The sequence below is a fragment of the Eschrichtius robustus genome, chromosome 10, assembly GCF_028021215.1.
Source record: "Eschrichtius robustus isolate mEscRob2 chromosome 10, mEscRob2.pri, whole genome shotgun sequence".
NCBI classification, from domain to species: domain Eukaryota; kingdom Metazoa; phylum Chordata; class Mammalia; order Artiodactyla; family Eschrichtiidae; genus Eschrichtius; species Eschrichtius robustus.
Window position 1 is genome coordinate 33,032,884 of NC_090833.1, and position 21,151 is coordinate 33,054,034.

General features: G+C 39.7%; 1 protein-coding gene across 2 annotated transcripts in view; it reads right to left on the reverse strand.

Annotated features, from left to right (window-relative positions):
* The window catches only part of TGFBR1 (transforming growth factor beta receptor 1), a 67,980-nt gene extending 47,075 nt beyond the window's left edge, over positions 1-20,905 (reverse strand). For both annotated transcript variants that reach the window (XM_068551968.1, XM_068551967.1), the window contains exon 1: positions 20,745-20,905. In XM_068551968.1, the coding sequence (XP_068408069.1) occupies positions 20,745-20,829 (85 nt within the window). In that variant the 5' untranslated portion in view covers positions 20,830-20,905. The remainder of the gene's footprint in view (positions 1-20,744) is intronic.
* Positions 20,906-21,151: the final 246 nt, after the last annotated feature.

Below are 21,151 nucleotides of genomic sequence, written 5' to 3' on the forward strand. Positions count from 1 at the left end.
TTGTTGATGAAATAAAAATTAGTACCAGAAACTTTGTCTTCCCAGGCCTAGAGTGACTGTCTATACAACTTACCCTTCTTTTTAGGCATACCCTTCAATACTCTCTCCTTTTTCAACCCTTGTTATTTGGTCTCTCTATCCTTCCATCACCCATCTTCCCCCATCAAGAAATAGACTGAAACATCTCATTGAAATTCACTAGTGATGCCCTTTTGATTGAATTCATTCTTTTCTAAATATTTTAGGACATGAGACACACTGACAACCTTCAGTCTCAGTCACATGACACTGCGCCCACCAGCACACTCAGCCCTTTGCTGCAGCTCACATCTATCTCTAAACTCCCCGTTCCTTGTGCTCCAAACTCCTTTTCTAACTGCCTTCCAGGGCGTACTCTGGCTTACCTGTTAGTGCAGAGTCAACACATTCAAAACCAAATAAGCATTATTCCTCCAAGAGTGGTATCTGTGATAAAAAAAGGCCCCTGGAAGGATTCAGAGGTTTTTTTTTCTTGCTAAGACATAAGACAGATCAGCAGCTAGACTGCTCTCACCAGACACTGGATTCCAATCTTTTCACCACTCTGACTTTGCTGGTAATGACACTTCTTTCCCTTACCCTGTCTATTACAGCACAGTTATTCTTTACAGCACAGTCAGTATCTCCAAATATAACAAATACACACCAACAGACAGGTAAAGGAACTAACACGCACAATGCCTTTTATTCAGTCTGCTTAGCTAGCTTAAAAGCAGAAGATCACGCCATTGCTGGCAAAGGCAAAGGCAAAAGTTCAAAGTTAAATCCTTTCCAGTACTAATGTCAATTTACCATCTAGTCTACTGGTCTACTCGAGCTTCTCTGAGTAAACCACCTTTCCCTCTTCTCTCCACTCCCATCTCAAGGAGGCCTATCCTCTCCTCTTCTCCCTCTTCCAAGTCTAGGGAACCGCATAGGTTCTCTTCCTCTTTTTAAAATATGCTGCATATCCCTATAAACAAGGCTAAAACCCTTGTCCACAACTCCCTCTAGCCTACTGCTAAGGGCTTTGTTCCTCAAAGGATTCAGTGGTTCTTCTTAACTCCACACCCTCTGGGTTGCTCTGCAGCAGTAATGTCAACGTGAGCTTATCAAAATAACGGCACCAAACGTTGTGAAAGTAATCTCTCCTTTAGTCTGGATAACATTTCACTCCTAAATGTTGGGCTTCAAAACAAAAACCTGACTTATCCAAACATTTCTTCAGATAAATTCCATTTACTTCTGTCACATTTAAAGCACTTAAGAAGAATCATTTATATAATTCAACAAACGAATGAGGGCACTTTGAAATTCTCAATCACTTGGTTTTCACAATACCTCCATTTTCTAGTCTCCAAAGCTCCACAGAATTAGCTGATATAATGTTAACTGTTATCAGAGAAAAGCACACTACGAAAAGGCTGCCTAAATGGCAAGATGAGATTTAATAGGGGCAATTACTACAAAGGCCTTCACCTAGGTTCAAAATAAACTGCAGAAGTGCAGGATAATTGCTTAGTAGATTTGGGGAATCTGTGTAAGAACAGATTTAAAAAGAGTCAACAACATTTACTGTTAACTGTAGCCATGGTGATGGGGGAGACAGAGGGAGAACTGGGCACAAAATCCCACAAATATCCAATACAACAACTAATCAGTAAGTGTTACTTGAATATCAATCTGCCATGTAAATGAGTCAGAGAATCAAAGAATTAATTCAGCAAAGTTTGATCTGAAAGATACCACAGCTGTGAAGACAATCTCATTTTATAGATGTAGCAACTGAGTCAATTTATCTTACTCCAATACTAAATCAAATCATGAGGTCGGGATGTGGTAAATTTTGTTTCATAAAGAATCATTTCCTAACTACAGCTCCTCCCTACAATGGAATTGGCTGCTCAGAAGGTTATGACTTCCCTGTCATTAGAGATATTTAAGCAGAGGCTTAATGACCAATAGCCAGAGTTCATGAAGTAGGGATCTTCTGTAACAAATGAAAAGTTAGTCCAAAACTCAACAATCCTTTAAATAGTAAGATTCTATTATTTTACAAGTTACATCAAATATTAAATATCCACGTTTTCATTTTTTGACCTAGTTCAACTTAACATCTTCAAGGTACAATAACTACAGCAGTGCACCTCATTTTATAATAGTTTATTCTTTTTCCTCCATTAAACTATGAACTGCTTCAGGTCAGGAACTAGTTTAATGCTTTAAGCATCTCCGCATCCCTAGATCCTGGCACACAGGAGAAATCCAGTATGTGTTTCTTAAAAAAACATCCAAGGAATATCTCTTTAGTATGTGACTGGTTGCTACTAGCAGGGTCCTCAATAAAATGGCCAAGCAAGCAAATTTTCTCTTTTACCCCTTACTACCTTCATTTTTGAAATCTTTTCCCCAATTCTCAGTGCTCTCCTTTCAACTGTCCAAAATTCCCATGTAGGTACCTCTCAAGTCCATTTGATGTAAAATGTCCCATTGCCCAGAATAACTTCTCTCATCATATAAATGGAGGACAACCCAACACTTTCAAAATTACAAATGAACATACCCTCTGACCCAGAAGGAATATAGCTTATAGATAAACTTGTACATGTGTAAAGTGGCTTACATATACTTACATAACAGGTTATTAATTTCCTAATCAGTTATACTAGACTGTAATTTTTCCTATGCATCTATCAATAGAACTGGTAAAATAATGGTACCACTATGAAACGGAAGATCATATAGCCACACACACAAAAAAAAATACGATGTTTTCTATGTACTAATGTAGACCGACCTGAAGATATATTAAGTGAAAATCCACATAGTGCACAACACTGTGTTTGTTTTTTTAATATAAATTTTATTTTTTTTTAATTGGAGTATAATTGCTTTACAATGTCGTGTTAGTTTCTGCTGTACAGTGAAGTGAATCAGCTATATGTATACATTTATTCCCTCCCTCTTGGACCTCCCTCCCACACAACCCCATCCCACCCATCTAGGTCATCACAGAGATAGTAACATTTGTGCTAGAAAAAGGAAGGAAGGAAGTAGGAATGGAGGGAGGGAGGAAAATGCATACATATATTGGCTTGCAAATATTACAAAGTATCTCCCTGGAAGGATATAAAAGAAACAGGTAACACTGACTTCCAAGGAAGGGAACTGGGTACCCAGAAGATAGGAGTGGAAGGAGACTCTTCACTATAAACCCATTTGCACTTTTTGAATTTTGAAAAATGTGACTGTATTATGTCTATTCAAAGTTATAAAAAATGTTTAATATGCCCCTCTGTGCTCCATCCCTCTTCCCTATCTTGTCTTCAAAACTCCAACTCAGGATATTTAACCCTAAGGAGTACAGTCACTTCATGTCAATTTCAAACTGTTCTTTCTGGAAAATAATTTGCAAAGATATAGTAAGAGCCTTTAAAAAGTCTATATCTTTTAATTCATTAATTCTACTTCCTAAAATTTAGTCTAAGGAAACAATAGATGATAGCAAAGATATAAGCACACAGATGTTTGTTACAGCATTTTATGGTTGAAAACAACCTATATGAGTGACAACAGGGCAATGACAAAATAAATTATGACACAATTGTAAGTGGTACACTATATAGCCGTTAAAGCTGATACTTTATAGAAGTATGTTTAAGGACAAAGGAATGATCATACTATTAAAGCTATATACAAAGTGATTATAATTCCATTCCTATCAGGTGATCTTCTTGTTTTTGTTCCACTGCAATGAGTAGAGGCGGTATGTAAATATACAGAGCAGATGTGTGCACTCTGCCTCACCCTAGCCCATGAAAAAAATGGACAAACTTGTATTTATGATGGTGAGTGCTAAAAAATAAATAAATGAATTTCTTATTTTCCCCAATCTAAACACACTTTTATACAGTTTCTCATTGGATTCTATGTTGACTAGTGGGTATTACAAGAGAACAGTAGTTCATTTCATTCTTTCATGAAATTCAGAGACCAAAAAAACAAACAAACAAACAAACAAGTTCGAGTCCTATCTCTGCCAATCAGCCTCTAAGTAATTCTGAGGAAGCTGCTTAACTTTTGGAGCCTGTTTCCTAAATGTATAACAATAGCATTCTCAGAAGGTTTGAGGGTTAAATGAGATAACAGAACATTTAGTAACAGTGCCTAGCACATAATAAAATGCTCAAAAATTCATTTATGCACTCATTCAACAAGTATTTTTAACACCTACGATGTGCCAGTTCCTGTTCTAGATGCTGGACAGAGAATCAAAACAAACCTTTATACAGCTCTAGGAGGCAACACTGACACAATATAATGTAAACATGCGCACGTACAGCACTGAGCGAGCATTCATGGTAGCTATTTCTCTCTCCATTCACAAATATCCACACAGAGTTTTTCAGCAATGTGACTGCTTGAACAGGGTTAACCCAAGAACTTCACTCTTGTAGCATGTGAGAGATACCTACGGGGAAGTATGTTTTCAGTTCCAACCCAAATTAACAAAGTGTTGGGACACATCCAGTATACACATTTATATGTAATACCCCCAAATGATAAAGAATCGTAATTCATTAACCATAAAATGTTCACGCTGGAAGGCAACTGATAATTACCTGATCCTAACCCTTTATTTTATAGATGAGTAAAGAGGAGTGCCCTAAGAGTTATACCAATGTAATCTAGATTTACTCGAAAAGCACAAAAAGAAAAAAAGGATTATTAGATAATCTAGGGTGATCTCCCCCAGGCAGAACAAGAAAAAGGATTCAACCCTTTCCCTCTGGAAAGCAAGAGTGGCTGCAGGAGACATTGTGAGTTGGTTGCATAGATACCAAGATATGGTGATGAACCTAAATGAACATAGCATATCATTCTGGACTAGGGGAATGAGGTATGAAACAGAACTGTGGTAAGAGAAGGAAGTGGTAACCACCCACCAGCTGCCTTTGAATTAAGGGCAGAGGAGAGTTACACCTCGGCCAGCAAACAGCAAAAGACCTACTAGAGCCATAGTTGAAGATATGAGGCGAAGGCCTGTGTAGTTAGTAATTTTAGAAGCAGAGAATAAGGCCTGAACACACACCTTTTACTAGAAAAGAACACTGTGTTGTCACCTGTGAAGAAAGAACACACCTCTAGGAAGACAGATGATTAGGATGAGACTCCTACTCTCAAGGAGCTCACAATGTAATGTGGAGAACAAACATGCAACTGATAAAGGGTAATATGGACAAAGTGCAGAGGCAGCACAGAAATGGGAGACTTATCTCAAAGATGACATCTCAACTGAGGCTTATGGAAGGCTAAAAAAGGAAAGGAGGTCATTCAAGGGTGGTGATATACAAAGATATTGTATGTAGACTCAGGAATAAGAGAATTAGGCAGTTTAGGAAAATGTGAATAGATCATATAAACAAAAATACGGATAAAATTCAACACCTATTCAAGATAAAGCAAAGTCACTATACAAAGAAGTTATCGCCTTTTCTTAAACCAGCAACAAATAGAAAACACAAATTATAAAATATTATCATTCACAAAAGCATCCCCCAAAATCAAATGTCTAGGAATAAATCTAACAAACAACATGTAAGACCTTTACAGTGAAAGCTTCAAAGCAATACTTGATAGACATTATGAAAAATATAAAATAAAATGTATTTATCTATAAATGGAGAAACATGCCAGCCTCCTCACTGGATGGTTCAATACTGTAAAAATGTCAATATTCTGCAAAGTGATCTGTACATTCAACAGAATCAAATCAAAATCCTACAGGTTGGGTTGTGTGTATATGTGTGTGTGTGTGTGTGTGTGTGTGTGTGTGTGTGTGAACTGACAAGGTGATTCTAAAATTTATGTGGAAAAACATCCCAAGAACAGTCAAAGCAATCTTCAAAAACAATGCTTTTGGAAAACCTAACTACTAGATATCAAGACCCATTATAACATTATAATACTAAGACAGTGTGGTATTGGCACAATGGCAAATAGACCAATGAAATAGAATAGAGATTCCAGAAACAGACTCTCACATATACAACTACTTGATTTATAGTACAGGTGACAACACAGTGTACTAGGAAAAGGAAGGCATTACCAACAAATAGTACTGGGTCAACTGGGCATACATATTTTTAAAATGAAAAAAAAAAAAAAATCTCATACCATAATCAAAAATCAACTCCAAATGGACTGTGCATCTCAAAGTGAAAGGTAAAACAAGAAGCCTTTTAGATGAAAACACAGAAAAACATTTTCAAGACATTGAATCCAGAAATATTAATCAAATAGCATTCAAAAAGCACTAACCTTAAAGAGAAAAAGACTGAAATTGGACTACATTAAAATACATTACAGTTCAACAAAAAGACACCATTCTCCTTTGCCATTTTTCTATTCATGTCTTTCTGTTTTAGATTTACCAAATATTTGTCTATTTTAATAATGTGTTTACAAAGAACTGATTTGGGGTTCTATGTATCATATCTGTTTTTCTTAATTTTTTTCTAAATCCTTATTTTCTTTGTATTTACTTGGTCTATAGCTTGATTTTGAATCTTCTTACTTTCCGATTTTCCTTTGGGTACTCCTTCAGCAAAACTCCCACTAAGTTTGATATGCTCTTGTTCATTTCTAAATGGCTTGTAATTTACAATTGTAACTTCTTCTTTAACCTGAGGATTATTTAGAAGAATAATCTTACATTTCCAAGTAGATACATTTTTTATTTTGGTTTTTTTTTTTTTTTTGGATGTTGTTAATTTTTAATCTGACCTTTCTTTGTAGACTTCCAAATCATCAATTTCCTGGAAAATTGCAGAATTATTTTGCAAAAATATTATTCATGATTATGAAATTGGAATACATTATTTATTATTCTGTTACTCAAGCACTGCTTTCTTAATCTACAAACAGTGAAATTATCAATGTCTTCTTGTATTTTTAACAATTCTGGCCTTACATATTTTGACAATATTTTATTAGTTGCATAAAGATTCATGACATGTCTTAAGAGATGGTACCTCTTATCAAAATAAAATATTAATACATCTCTTTCTTCCCTTTAATGCTTTTGTAGTTTGAATTTTATTTTGTCAGGTATGAATCTTATCATACCTACTTTTTTTTGGGTCAGATTTGCCTTTTTCTATTCCACTCTTTCAACCTTTGATGTCACTTTAAGTGTCTCTTGAAAAACTTTGTTAGATTGCAGGCCTCTGTGTCTATATTAATCCTATCTAAGAATCTGTCTTTTCAACAGGGGAATTCAATCCTTCATATTTACTAAGCATTCATGGACTTATAACTGCCATATATTTACCATTAATTTTTTTAACTTAGATTTATTTTGATCAAAGCTGTACATGTACAGAGTTTAAGGCGTCAAATAGTTCTACAAGATTGTTACCAAAAAAAAAAAAAAAAAAAGGTAACAACTCCTGAACAATCAACCCTTCCTTTCTATTTCCCGCTCCACAGAAGCAATCACATTTTCTACTCTTAATTGAGTCTCTTGGTATTTAGCTTTATGTAATTCCCACCCCTTTACAAAACAAAGGAAAAAATAACAGAATTTAGCCAAAAGAGAGATGATAGATACTGTTAGAAATCTGAGACTTGGTGAACCACAACTTACACAGGCTATAACCTTCTTGCCTTCCCTAGTCTGAAATGGTCATCTCCCTTGTCAAATAAAATTTCAAAGAAAGCAGTTCAATTCTAGTTACAGTCTCCTAGAGAAAGAAACCTGAACTAAACCAAGCAAGGACAGAAAAGCCCACTCAAAATGAGAGGCTTTTATAATAGTTATATTGTTACAATATTTCTAACCTTTGAATCCATGGCCTCCCTTGGGGCATGAGGACGCAAGCAGCTAGTGTTGTCTGAACTCCTTTGAGGAACACTTACCCTTTTAAGACTAAACTATGTGTATATAAAAACTAGAGCTTGGGGATGTACTGTAATCAACCTAAAAGTTTTCAGACCTCAAAATCTAGACGTCCCAAGACTTAGCATTAGGAATTCAGCTTTCAAATTACTAGTACCATTTTGGTTACTGAAGAAGGCCTCTAGCAGGGGGTTGGTTAGAGTCTGCTAAGGCTTGATGTTACTTATCCTTTGGAGAATAGAAGATACAGCACAGAATTATGTTGTACAGAATTATGCAGCATATGTATATGGCGGCACAGAGTTATGTCTATACTCTGTTAATATTAACTTACTAACTATAAGTTAATAGTTATTAGGCCCTAGCAATGGTTTATAATGGTTCACAGGTGATTATACTCATTTGCTCCATGAGACTTTTTTTCCCTGTTCCAGGATCTCTAAGCTAAATTAGATGCAAGGACCCAATTGCTTAGAGCAGCTATTTCCTTAGGGCATACCATCCGTTTGCAATGCACAGCTAATTCTGAGTCTGCTGACCCTTGAAGAGTATCCCCTAAGGTTTCTGCCTGACTCCTAAAACCCCATTTATTGAAACTCCCTCCTTCGCCTTCTCCCATCATATGGCAAGGGTAGGCTGGATCTGACAAAACTTAAGTGATATATGAGAAAGGGTGGAAAGGCCCCAGCTAAAAGAATATTTATGTGGCCATGTTTTTGTTTTTGTTTTGTTTTTAAAGGATAAGGTGGAAGAAACAATTGTGATCTTGGGGAGAAAGATTATATAAGAACAGAAATACTCAAGATTATAAATGCGTTAAAAATAAGAAGGAAAAGAACAAAAGTAAAATTTACCATGGAAAGGGAGAAAGCAAAACAATAGAAAGAAAAAAAATAGAGCCTTTGTTCATAGGAAAGTCATCTATAGTGCTAATTGTGTTAATTGGCTTGTTTGTTGGTGAGTAGGGAATTCCAAATCTGCAATGCACAACTATCACTTGTAATTTAAAAAAAGGATAGAGAAAAGAAAGAAAAGGACAGGAAAACTTGAAACAGACCTGTGGTTCTCAATCCCTGGAAACTGTCAAGGAAAGGGCCTAGAATGTGCATGCCAGAGGGCTCTGGACCCCCGGTTGTTTTATTTCCTTTGGCTGTAGCAAGTACCGCTGGTTGGTCTGTGTTCAGAGAAATCAGTAATAGAAACATATCTGGGGTGAGGAGATGGTATAGATTTTTTTTAGTCCCCCCCCCCCAACATTATATTATGAACGTTTTCAAACATTCAGAAAATTTGACAGAAATGTGAACACCTCTACAGCCACCATTTAAATTCCATAACCGCTACTATTTTGCTATATTGATTTTATCATTATTTATCCATCTATGCATCCATCTGTTAAGGGTCTGATTTGATAGTATTTAAAGAAATCTTCCACAAAGTTAGGCGATTTTTAAGAAATCATTCTCCCTAATGGAGGCTTGAGTCAGAAAAGGGATGCTAAATAAAATTGTGAGGAGGCAGGTGGATTCCTGTTCAGTCATTAGCTGAATTATCATCCTGAAATTATCCTGCTTATCCTGAAATACCACGTAATGTCTGAGCTTCAGTTTCCTCACTTATAAAGTTAGACAAAATGATAATCATGGTCTCATGGTCCTTTCTAGTCTAAAAATTCTATGATTCTATAAAAAACAATTTTCTTAATAACTATCATTTACTCCATGCTTTCTATGTGCCAGGAAGTATGCTCCAAGTTTAGGAGCATAAACTCATTTAATCTTCACAGGTTCCTTAAAATCTCTGAGATACCACACTCATGAAAACTGTCACCTGTTTTAGCAGCATGTGGCCAGCCTGACCTATTTCCAGTTGCGCTTCCTCTCCACATGCTCAGTGCTCTTTACTAGCACCAACTATACACTTCTCTGGTGGAACCAGCTGGAACTAGCAATCAGAAATTAGCTTTCCTCATTGAGAAACAAGAGCAAACTCTAGCCCCTGATCTGTAATTTTTTCCCCAAATGTGAAATGAGATAAAATAGCTAAAACTACTTTAACTTGTTTATTTTGGTAAAATAATTACATATAATTATTGTTGAAGGAAATCTACAATACACAATCTTGGTGTTTTTATTCAAATCTGTTGTACACTGAATAACAAAATTAAAATGTCAGTTTTTCAATTGGAGAAAGGACTCAAATCAATAGCCATGTGCTAAACAAAGAGACTCAATTAGAACACATTATAGTTTGGTTTGGGAATGAATACATCAAGAAAAAAAAAAAGCCCCATACACATATTGTGTGTGCATGTGTGTGTGTGTGTGTGTGTGTGTGTGTGTGTGAGAGAGACAGAGAGAGCGAGAGAGAGGGGGAAAGAGAGAGAGAGAGGGAGGGAGGGAGTAAGAGTTTGTGTGTTTGTATAAATGAAAAGCCACCGTTACTGCTTTTATCTCTATATTCCTCTTCAGGTTTATCTCCTCTATGTTCAGTGCTCCAAAATATGTATATTAGTCTTTATTTCTAGTAAAAAAAAAAAAAAAAAAAATTTGTCTTTGCTTTTTTCCATGGGAGCTATTTGTTATTTCCATACATATTTAAAGATCTTATATTGTAGAAATGTAACAGGATGCCTGCACAAGGTGTCCTAGAACTATAAATATACACTATTATGCAATCAGTGAGGTTCACACCTCGGAAATCTAGATGGAATGGTTATCCTGAAGCAAGTGAACAAAAATAAGGAGGTTCAGCCTGTTGATCAGAACAAGGAAACACTGGAACAGGCCTAAAGTAACTCTGCAACTGCAGAATACGCAAGGCAAGTGAATTCACTCAAGTCATGGAGAGTGATAAACCCCAATTCTTCACTTTTTTCCCAATGCCCCTTATACAAAGTTTCTATAATAGATTCTGCTCAAGAGCAGGGAGAAACTTGTTTTCCCCAGTGAAATAAGCATGTCTCTAACCAAAGAATGTCCTTTATGGTAACATACGTGGGTATCTTTTATATGAATATTGGGTTACTATACAACCAACATATATAGGGCCACGCTCTCTAGGTAAGTGCAGTCTCTCCTCAAGGAAGTCATCATTCCCATAATTCATCACCCAGAAAGGAGGCAGCTCTTCAAACAGGAAACCCAAGCAAAGACACTCTCTGGACCTTGCTGAGTTGGGACTGTGGGAAAAGAGGTAGATGTCTGGCTCAGTTCACTTGGTGGCAGTACTCACTCTGTCTGCCAAACGGAGACAGGCCAAAAGATAAGGACCTGAAGACAGAGTCTTTGTAAACCAGAATGCATAGTTTTTGTTGCTTTCTATCCATAGCTTTTAGGATAGCTTGATTTAAACATTCCAGACTTATATCAGCTGTTGCACTGGCATTAAGGTAAAACTAGTGTGTCCTTAAGAGTAGAGAATAAAAATGGTAGCAGCAGCACTAAACTGAATCCTCAAACATATTAAAGAGGAAGGCTGAGAACAAGAATCAGGGCTGCCAGGTCCTGGAACTCTTTTAACACTTGGAGATTCTCCCTGCATTGTGGCCTTTGTGTTTGGGGGCTCCATTTTATTAAGGAAGGTGGCAGCCTCCTCATGTGTTCTCAACAACAGGCAATGAGATCTATGCAAACTCTCAGGTTCCCTTATTGCCCTCAATCCTGGAAAACTCAAAGCTAATTATTGTGCTCAACTACTAAAGCTTTCCTCAGGTAAAAGTTATAGCTAATTTTTCTCTTTCTTTTCCTCTTTTACTTGTTGGTTGTTATCTTTCTGATCACTAGTTTTGGTCTTACCGCATATATTTTTATTTCAAGCATCCTAAATTCTTTTATAGAAAACGGCCAGAGGACAAGCCAAGCACTGAATAAATTTTTCCCATACAATAAGATAAAGTTATAAAACAGTGCTCACCTTGAAGCCATGAATGCTAGGGAAGTCGAGAGCCTGTATGCTGGCTAAAAACAGTGAGCAAGGAAGCCTGGACTACACCTGTAAGTAAAGAATTCTGGGGTAGAAGAAGAGCTTGGAGGTAATCAATTCCATCCTCTCACCTAATGCAAGAAATGTGTTCTACAACTTCTTGGACAGAAGGTTATCTCTGCCTCCCACCTCTGTCTGAGTATTTCCAGTGACAGGGAACATAGCACCTTATAATGTTCCACTTCATGACAGCTCCCATTGATAGAAAGTCCTTTCTTACATTGAGTGAAATCTGCCTCTCAGTCTACCAATTAATCATAGTTCATTACACAGACATGTATTTCCTCTTCCAAAAGGCATTCCTTCACTTATTTAAATGTATAAGTCTCATTTATTGAATATCTATCAGTATCAGGCTATGTGCTAGGTACTCTATAAACACTACTATTGATACATATTATCTTCACAATCATCATTGAAGTTAGGTGTTATCCTCCTGCAAAAAGTGAGTCCCAGAGAGACACACTGATTAGAATCTAATGCCAGACAAATATGTGGGGGCTCTTATACCTGTTCCCATAAAGATTTTATTACATTTCTCGCAACCAAGTCACATGATTTAAACGCCTTCAAAATTGGAAAGAAAACAAATAAGTTAGATCAATCCAAAGAGAAAAATAAAGATGGTCTAGAGATACGTACAACTGCACCAGTGTTTAGTTCACGGAGAAAAACAGTAGCATGAAAAGCGTTTAACAATATTGCCATCCGGAAGCTCCAAGAGACAGCAAAGGTAACACCTATTAACATCACAATCGTGACGTGAAGCCAGTGGAGTAAAAGCAGGCTTCAAACAAGAAACTCCCTCTCTTGTACCTCAGCCAGGAACCAGAGCAGATTCCCAGGAAGTCAGTCATATTACTGCAGAGAAAGCAGCATAGCCTAAAGGCCAATTTCAGTAGAACCAGAAGTTCACAAACGATTCTGAATATATACTTCTTTGGCTTGGGGGTGGGGGGGGTGGGTAACAAAACATGGACCTGCAACCGGGAGCGAAGAATGTAACAGTGAATTGAGCAAGGCTCCACATCTAAGCTAGGAATTCAGGATGAAAATGAATACTCCACTTAAGGTGGTTTGGGGGGCATGAGAATCCAAAAGAATGGGGTGGAAGGAAATGCTGATAATCATTTCTCTGCCTAACGTCCTCTCCCATTCCAACCATGTTCCAGTCTTATATTGTTGCTGCCTACTGAACCATTTCACTCGCCTATCCTACTTTCACCTCAAACTCAACATGCTCAAATCAGAATTCATTTCCCTTCAACCTTTCTCTCAGCAAATTCCTTACTAGTTAAAGGCATTATCTCGGTATAAAAATTCTGGAGTCACTCTTTTTTTATTTCATGGAGTCCTTCTTAATTTTTTTACTCCACCTTTTTACAGTTAAGAGCTACGGCCATTCAACAAATATTTACTGAGTGCCTACGATGCACCAGGCACTTTCTTTGCACTCTAGATACACTGATGAACAAAACAAAGATATACACTTTCATGAAGCTTATATCCTAGTAGTTAGAGGGAAACAATAAACATAGTAAATAAGTAAATATGATAAGTAAATACAGTATTTCAGAAGGTAGTGTTAAAAAAAGAAAAAGCAAAGCAAGGTAATGACAATTACAAAAAGGGTGGTCAGGGTAAGGCTCTTTGAGAAAAAGGTGACATGTGAGCAAAGACACAGAAGAGGTGAGGGAGGAAGCCAAGAGCCTGCAGGCAAGGCAACAGCCATGCAAAGGCCCTACTGCCAGGTCCTATTTCTTTAAAATGTCACAGAGCCACCCTTTCACTCCATTCCCAAGGCCATCATACCTACTCCAAAAACTCCTAGGTAGCCACCCTGCTCCATTTCCTCTGTGGTGCAGTTAAACATTCTTTTTCCTGATTTTCAAGGCTCATAATTCTCTGAGCCCACCCTCTACATCATGAACTTCCATTCCTCCCCTTAAAATTCTTGAAACTTAGCACGCTCCTTCTTCACTCACATCATCCTCCCCTACCTAGGAGTACTTTCCCTCTGCCCCTCATCCTCTCTAAACCCTACCTATTCTGCAAGGCACAAGATCAAGTCCTATCACCTCTAGAGAGCAGTCCCTGTGGTTGCTATTACTGAATCTGTATTCATATTTCCCCAGCATCATACTCCTTGAAAGCAAGTGTGCGTCTTTTTCTATACCTCCCACTGAGTTGACCATTACTAAATATTTGCTAAGATTAAATGAGCTATTTCTACTACAAGCCAGAGCTCTGCCATCTTAAAAACATATTTATTAGCTTTGATAAACTATTGAGACAGAATGATTAAAGAATGATTATATTATACAAAAAAAATGCAAAGGGGACAGAATAAGCCAAAATGTTAACGATGGACAATGATAGCTTTTTTCTCTTCTCTGATTCAAATTTTCGGCTCTGTGTGCCTATGTTAATTTGAGAAGCAAAGAGTTTGCTATGAATATAAATAAATCAGCACAAATAGTGAGGGATCAACCATCATTAGAATCACTGGAGAGATTCAAATTACCTAAAAATATAATGTCAAAGAAAGACTGCAAGCATCTGAGTAAGCTGTAGTTGCAAAGAGGCAAACTGTAATAAAGACAAGCTGAAGCACATTCTCATGGTGAAGGAAAGGAAGGAAGGAAAGAAGGGAGGGAGGGAGGAAGGAAGGAAGGAAGGAAGAAAACCTTCCTGACAAAATGACCATTATAAGATATTTACTGTGTATGAAAGCAGCGTGATGCAGAGGAAAGAGTACACACTCTGCAAAGGTTAAACACAGGCTCCACCATTCATTAACATCATGACCTCAGTTTCCTGGTCTGTAAAATGGAAACACAGAAGCTCTTCTATTTACAAACTTTCATAGGAACAAACTAAGTTCCAATCTGAGCAAAATCCTGACAACTCTGCCTACCCAGGCTGATGGAGTTAATGGTAATGCACAATCATTTGAGTCTCAAGTGGTTGGACTACTGTTAGTCACTATCTGTTCCATCTGAAGGAGTGTCTTCCTTTTACAAATGTATTTATGATTAAAATATGAATGACAAAATATTAACATCTTTAGATAATGTTTAAGAGAGCTGAAAAGAATCCTGGGTTAAAACCAATGTTATCAAAATCTACAGTTCTCTCCTGGGCACTGGTCACTGGACCTGGGAACAAACGGACTTAAAAAGAGTCTTTTGGAAATTAACTGGTACAAAAGTAAGAAGCTTTTGTACTATTACACAACTATCATCCAAGGTTGGTTATGCGAATTAAATGAGACAAGGCAGGTAGAATTCCTAGCACATTCTTAAATATATTCCTTTCAGATTGATAAAATGGTGCAAGGACCACTGAACCTTCACAGAAATGTCAAAGCAACCTGTGTGTATATGCTGCAAGTCATAATATTTTTGTTATAAATCATTCTGTATAATGTATACTGCTCTCAGATTGCCAAAATGAGGGAGCGGCTTTACAAAAGGCCAGATCTGATCTATAAAATTGTACCCATAAAACCAATCAGACTTGCTCCACTAGTGTTTGAGAAAGTGTCTAAGGCAAAAAGCCTACAAATCAATCAATCGTTAAGTTCACATCTAAAAAGGGTAACCATAAGAAACTTACTTGTAGTATTTGGACTAAAACTGTACAGCTAAACCTGGATCTAATTCAGAGTAGCAGCAAATCTTAATGTTTATGGAAACTGCTTAGATTTGATATTGAGAAAATTACATTAAGTAATGCATTAAATATTATCCTAAGTATTGCAGTTAGGCTGGGTCAAGACAGACTATAAATTTTGAGGAGATTCCAAAAGTTTTCTTGAGCCAGTTCTATGGAACAAGACATGAAAATTCCTGAGAAACATGCCAGCATCTGCTGTCAATTCCAGAATCAGGAAGCGAAGATGTGACCCAATCACATGGTACCAAACCAGGGTCCATCTGTTCAGAAAAAGTTGCATTATGCAAGCCATGACCAAGAAAAAACAGCAAAAGGCATGAGGTTTTTTGACATGTGCAGGGGATTCTGTGGTTTGAAAAGATATGTTCTCATATCAAAAGGGCCATCCATAGGATACTGGCATTTTCAAAACCCACTTCGTTAGACATGAACATATCTGATACAATACAACTGTACTAAAGAATAGTATTGAGTTCAGGCAACTGTTTCAATTAGGCCTAGGAGAAGCTGTCAACAAAAGTCTTCACAGGAGCATCCTTCCCCACAGGAACAAGATTTATCTCCTTCTTCATTATTTTGAACATGTCAGTTCCCCATTTAATTTTTTTTAAATTAATTAATTTATTTATTCATTTATTTATTTTTGGCTGCGTTGGGTCTTCATTGCTACACAAGGGCTTTGTCTGGTTGCGGTGAGCGGGGGCTACCCTTCGTTGCAGTGCGAGGGCTTCTCATTGAGGTGGCTTCTCTTGTTGCGGAGCACAGGCTCTAGGCGCATGGGCTTCAGTAGTTGTGGCTCAAGGGCTCTAGAGCGCAGGCTCAGTAGTTGTGGCGCACGGGCTTAGTTGCTCCACGGCATGTGGGATCCTCCCGGACCAGGGCTCAAACCCGTGTCCCCTGCATTGGCAGGCGGATTCTTAACCCCTGCACCACCAGGGAAGTCCCTCCTCATTTAATTTCAACAAAAAAGCAGATCATCTAAAATTCTAAACCTAACCATGTGCTACAAGGCCTTTCAATTACATCCCACTTCAATTAAACCAAAATTTCTTCCAAACTACTATAAGCCTACTTTTCTCAATCAATAAGCACTACACCAGGCCCTTTTATTCAGCAGTATAAAAAAGGTACTGACCTTCTCTTGAGGACTTTATAACCTATAATTATTCCCCCTCCCTCCCACTTTCAGAACTCACTTTTCTTAAGCTCTGTGAAATTCAAGGTAACTTGACTTAGGTAAGTCACTCCATTAACTCTGTTCCTCCCCCCTCCAAATCCTTCACATTTTAAACTGCCATATAGGACACAAGATCTAGAATCAGAAAAATCAAAGTTCCTGTCCTGGTTCTGCCCAACCCTGAGAAATTCACCTAACCTCTAGAGTTATGCTTTTCTATCTGTAAACTCAGTGATTTATGACTTTCAACATTTGAATGCCTAGCCCTGGTGGGCATCCCATTATATTATACTCTCCCTTACTCATCCCACTTAGATTACCTTTCTGTTTCCAGTCACATATTAGAGAATTTTTAGAATTTGGGAAAAAATAATAGTGGTTAATATATCCAAACCCCACATTTCAGAATAAGGAAATTAACTCTATAAAGAGTAACTAGCCAGCCAGACAATAGAAGCTTTTGCTTCCTGCCCTAGGGGAGCTGGGGGACACAGCTTACAAAGAGAGAGCTTAACACTCATCAAATCCCCCTCTCTGCCCAACTGAATTCTAGCCACCCTTCAAAGTCAGTTTAAGTCCTAAAGTGTCCAGGAAGCCTCCCCCAGTCACTTCAGTCGAGAATACTCACTTCCCTCTTTGAATACTGATGCCTCTCTGCAGGGGTGATATTAAAAGTATTAACAACTAGCACCCCAGTGGTACCAACCAATCAGAAAGGATGTCTAACCAATCAAAACACACGTGGCCCAGTGGGAATTGCTGGTTGAACATCAGCCCTCCTATTAATAACAATACAAAATAGCAACCTCAAACGCCAATACAATTTTCTCATTTGATCTTCACAATCTCATAAACTAGACAAAGTAGGTATCATCCCCATTTTCTACATATCTAGAAGTTGGGACTAATAACCAAATCTAATAACCAACTGCTTCTTTTACCACATCACATGACTTTTCCTGATTGTACACAGAATTCTCAATTAATATTGTATAAACTGTACTTACATATAACAGTATAAACACTAAAGGAATACTCAAGTCAAACAGAATTAATTTAAACAATAAGCATTTAAGTGGAACAGAATATAAAACATAGTGCTAGGTTCTGAGACCATAAAAGAAATAAAAGGCATGATCCTTGCCCTCTGGGTACTTATAACATGTTGGAGAGTATTTGTAAGTAACAGTGCAACATGGTAGAAATAGACAACACAAAGTGTACGTTCTATACAGTTCAGGGAAATACAGACTAAAGCAGTATAGGAAATCAGGACTGAGAACTTCTCTCCTCACACGCCCAAAAGGGGCAAAATTAAATATGTAGTGAAAAGGCTGAAAAGTCAGGAGTGGGTGGAAAAATAGAAAACGCTGGAATCGAGGGTTTGCAGTAGTGGGATGTGAGATCTCTGGTTGGATACACAGAGATGGCCCTAATCATAAGCCTCAAGTACTGCTCTAAGCACTGAATACAAATGGGAAATCTCGTAAACCCTTTGTGGGGATGGCTGAGGAAGATTAGCTTGGCAGCAGCCTATAAAAAAGCCTAGATGAGAGAAACTCTGGAAAGCAAATGGATTTGAGGGATAACAGGCAGGACTAAACTGATGGCTGCATATGAAGTAAGGACAAAACATTCAAGAGGCATCAATGTAAAGAAGAGTTGGGTTTTAGGCATGTTTTGAAAGAAAAAGTTACGAAATGGCAGAAAGGAAGCATTCTCACACAGGATATGTATGTATACATAGTGGTACTAAACTGTGTACCACGGACAAGGAACCAATTTCCCTAGAGAAATCTATGTTGGAGAGAGCAGAAGCTGGGCAGAGAAATACAAAACTGATACCCAGACAATAAGGAACAACTGCAAACTCTTAAAAAGGAAGTCAAATTATAAATTTTAAAAAGCATTTGCGCTTCTTCAGAATATATGAAAGGATGAATGGAAACATCAACATAATGAAGGAGAACAGGCAGACCAGTTGAGGTAGTCTAGACTTAAGCATAATAATAATAGCTCCTGGATCGGCTTTGTATTGTAGGCATGCCAGGGTAGTCTGTAAGCTCCTCCAGGGCATGGACTGAGCAATACTCTGTACATCTATTAAGTCCAATACTGATGCTTGAATACACGAACACTTTGTGTGCTAAGCTAGGTGGAAAAGAGTGAACTATGCTACTTGAGTTAATAGTGGTGTGGAAATGTTGCTTATGCTTGATGCATAACTATATGGATTCTCCCACCTGTCCACACATTTATCTTGTCCCCCCTTCTCAGGCCAATGTCAAAAATCCATTGTTTCCTCTAATGTAGGCCCAGTGTGAAGGGACTCCAAGAATGTACTAGGAGTGGTTAGGGTTCGGCACTTCCACTGCAGGGGGCACGGGTTCGATCCCTGGTTGGGGAATTTAGATACTACTGCGCGGCGGAGCCAAAAAAAAAAAAAAAAAAGAATGTACTAGGAGTCAGAAAGAAGCCAACCTGTTTTTCTAATTGTGAGGACAAAAATCTAAAAGTGAATAATAAAGATCACTCATTAGAGGACTAAAAAAGAAAAATGGGCTATGCCAGACAGTGAGGTGTATATATTAAGGTGTATAGGTTTTGGAAACTCTGAACCCTCAGTGTACTAACTCCAGCTCTTAGTAATTGAGTACTCACCCTCTCCACACCTTAGTTTTCTCATCTATAAAATGGGGTAAATGCCACATAGCCCTAAGGGTTTAGTTGTGAGGATTAGATAATGTACTTTGGTGTACTTCATGCATCTACATCATAGTAAGCTCTTAAAAGACAGTAGCTATTAATAATAATTGGCACCCTAAGTCTTGAATTTTTTGTTTTAAAAACATTTGGTGTTCAATTACAGACACAGAAACGTACTTTCACTTTATCTTAGTTGCTTACACTAAGGCTCTATATTTCAGTTTCTAGTACTATAACTTGGATGCTAACAAAGTTTTTCCCTTCTTCCGCGGGGTAGGTGACGACCACATACCCCATCCTAATTTAATATTTTGGAAAACGCAGCAAACACTCCCTCGAAAACCAGCTACACAGACGACTGATTCAAACTACTGTCACTCAAAAAATGGAACATCTCTAGCGATGTTCCTTCGAGGAAATAAAAGCGTTTGATCAATTCAGAGTCATTTCCATTCAAACATTCCAAACCCCCGCAGAGTGAGCAAACGTTCAAGTTTCTACTACGAAAACAATCTGTAGCCTTCTGGTTACTGGATTCACTTCAACACTTCCCCAGAAGCACGAAAGAAGAAGCACTCCGCACATGTTAGTGCCTCCTTGTCCTCACACAAAGCTTCACAGTAGCTCCCCTTCCAAAGCCACCCCTGGCTGGAGAAGCGGCCCCTCTCGGCGGGGTCAGGCCGGCGCCAAAGGCCAGGGCGGCCCTGCTGACCCGGGGGTCTCTGCCACACATTCCCCCCTCCCACTGCTAGGGGAGGCCCTGGAGGCTCAGAGCTCACACCCCGCCCTGGAAGCCTCCTCGGACCCCAACCCCTCCCGGGCCCCCGGAGCCTGGAGCACCTACTCGTTCGGGGTGCGGTGCCCGGGACAACGCCACACAGCGCCCCGCAGGGAATGGGGAGCAGCCCCAGCTCTGCCGGTCCCGGCCAGCCCCACACCCTCCGGCCGTCGGCCCGCGCCTACTCGCTCCCCAAAGGGCAGCCCCCGACCCCGGACGGCTTCGCCCGACGCCACCTCCCCCGGAGAGCGGGCAGCCGGGGCGGCCGCGGGCTGCCGGGCAAGTCCACCCGCGCTCCGACCCACGCCCTAGCCCCGCCTCCGCTCCCCGCCCGCGGCTAGCGTGGCGGCGGCCCGAGCAGGAAAGCCCGGCCCCGGCCCAGGCGCCGCCACCTGCGCCCCCGGCCCCGCGCCATGTTTGAGAAAGAGAAGGAGCGAGCCAGAGGCCGGGCCCGGTCCGCGCGCCCCGTAGCCGCATGCCAGTCCCGCCGCGCCGCCGCTCACCCGTCACCTCCGGGACCAGCGTTGCCGCCGCCGCCAGTACGAGGAGGAGCAGCCGGGGACGCGGAGCAGCGGCCGCCGCCTCCATGGTCCCGCCGCCACCGCCTGTGGCCCGGCCCGGCCCGGCAGCCGCTTCTCCTCAGCAAGCCTCGCCTCACCCCACCTCCCCCGCCGCCGCGGCGGCCTCGCTTCAGCCCTTTGTAACTGCTCCGGGGCTGCGCGTCCATTGGCTGCCGGGCTCCCGCCGGCCCCGCCTCCCCGCCGTCTGCAAACAGCCGAGCGGGCCCCAACCCAGAGCCCCGCCTACGGGCCCTCTGGGCAGCCAATCCAGAGCCGCGGGCGCCTGGCCGCTGGCCACGCCCCCAGACTCCCCGCTTGGGGGGACACGCCAGACCCCTGCAGTTGTGGAA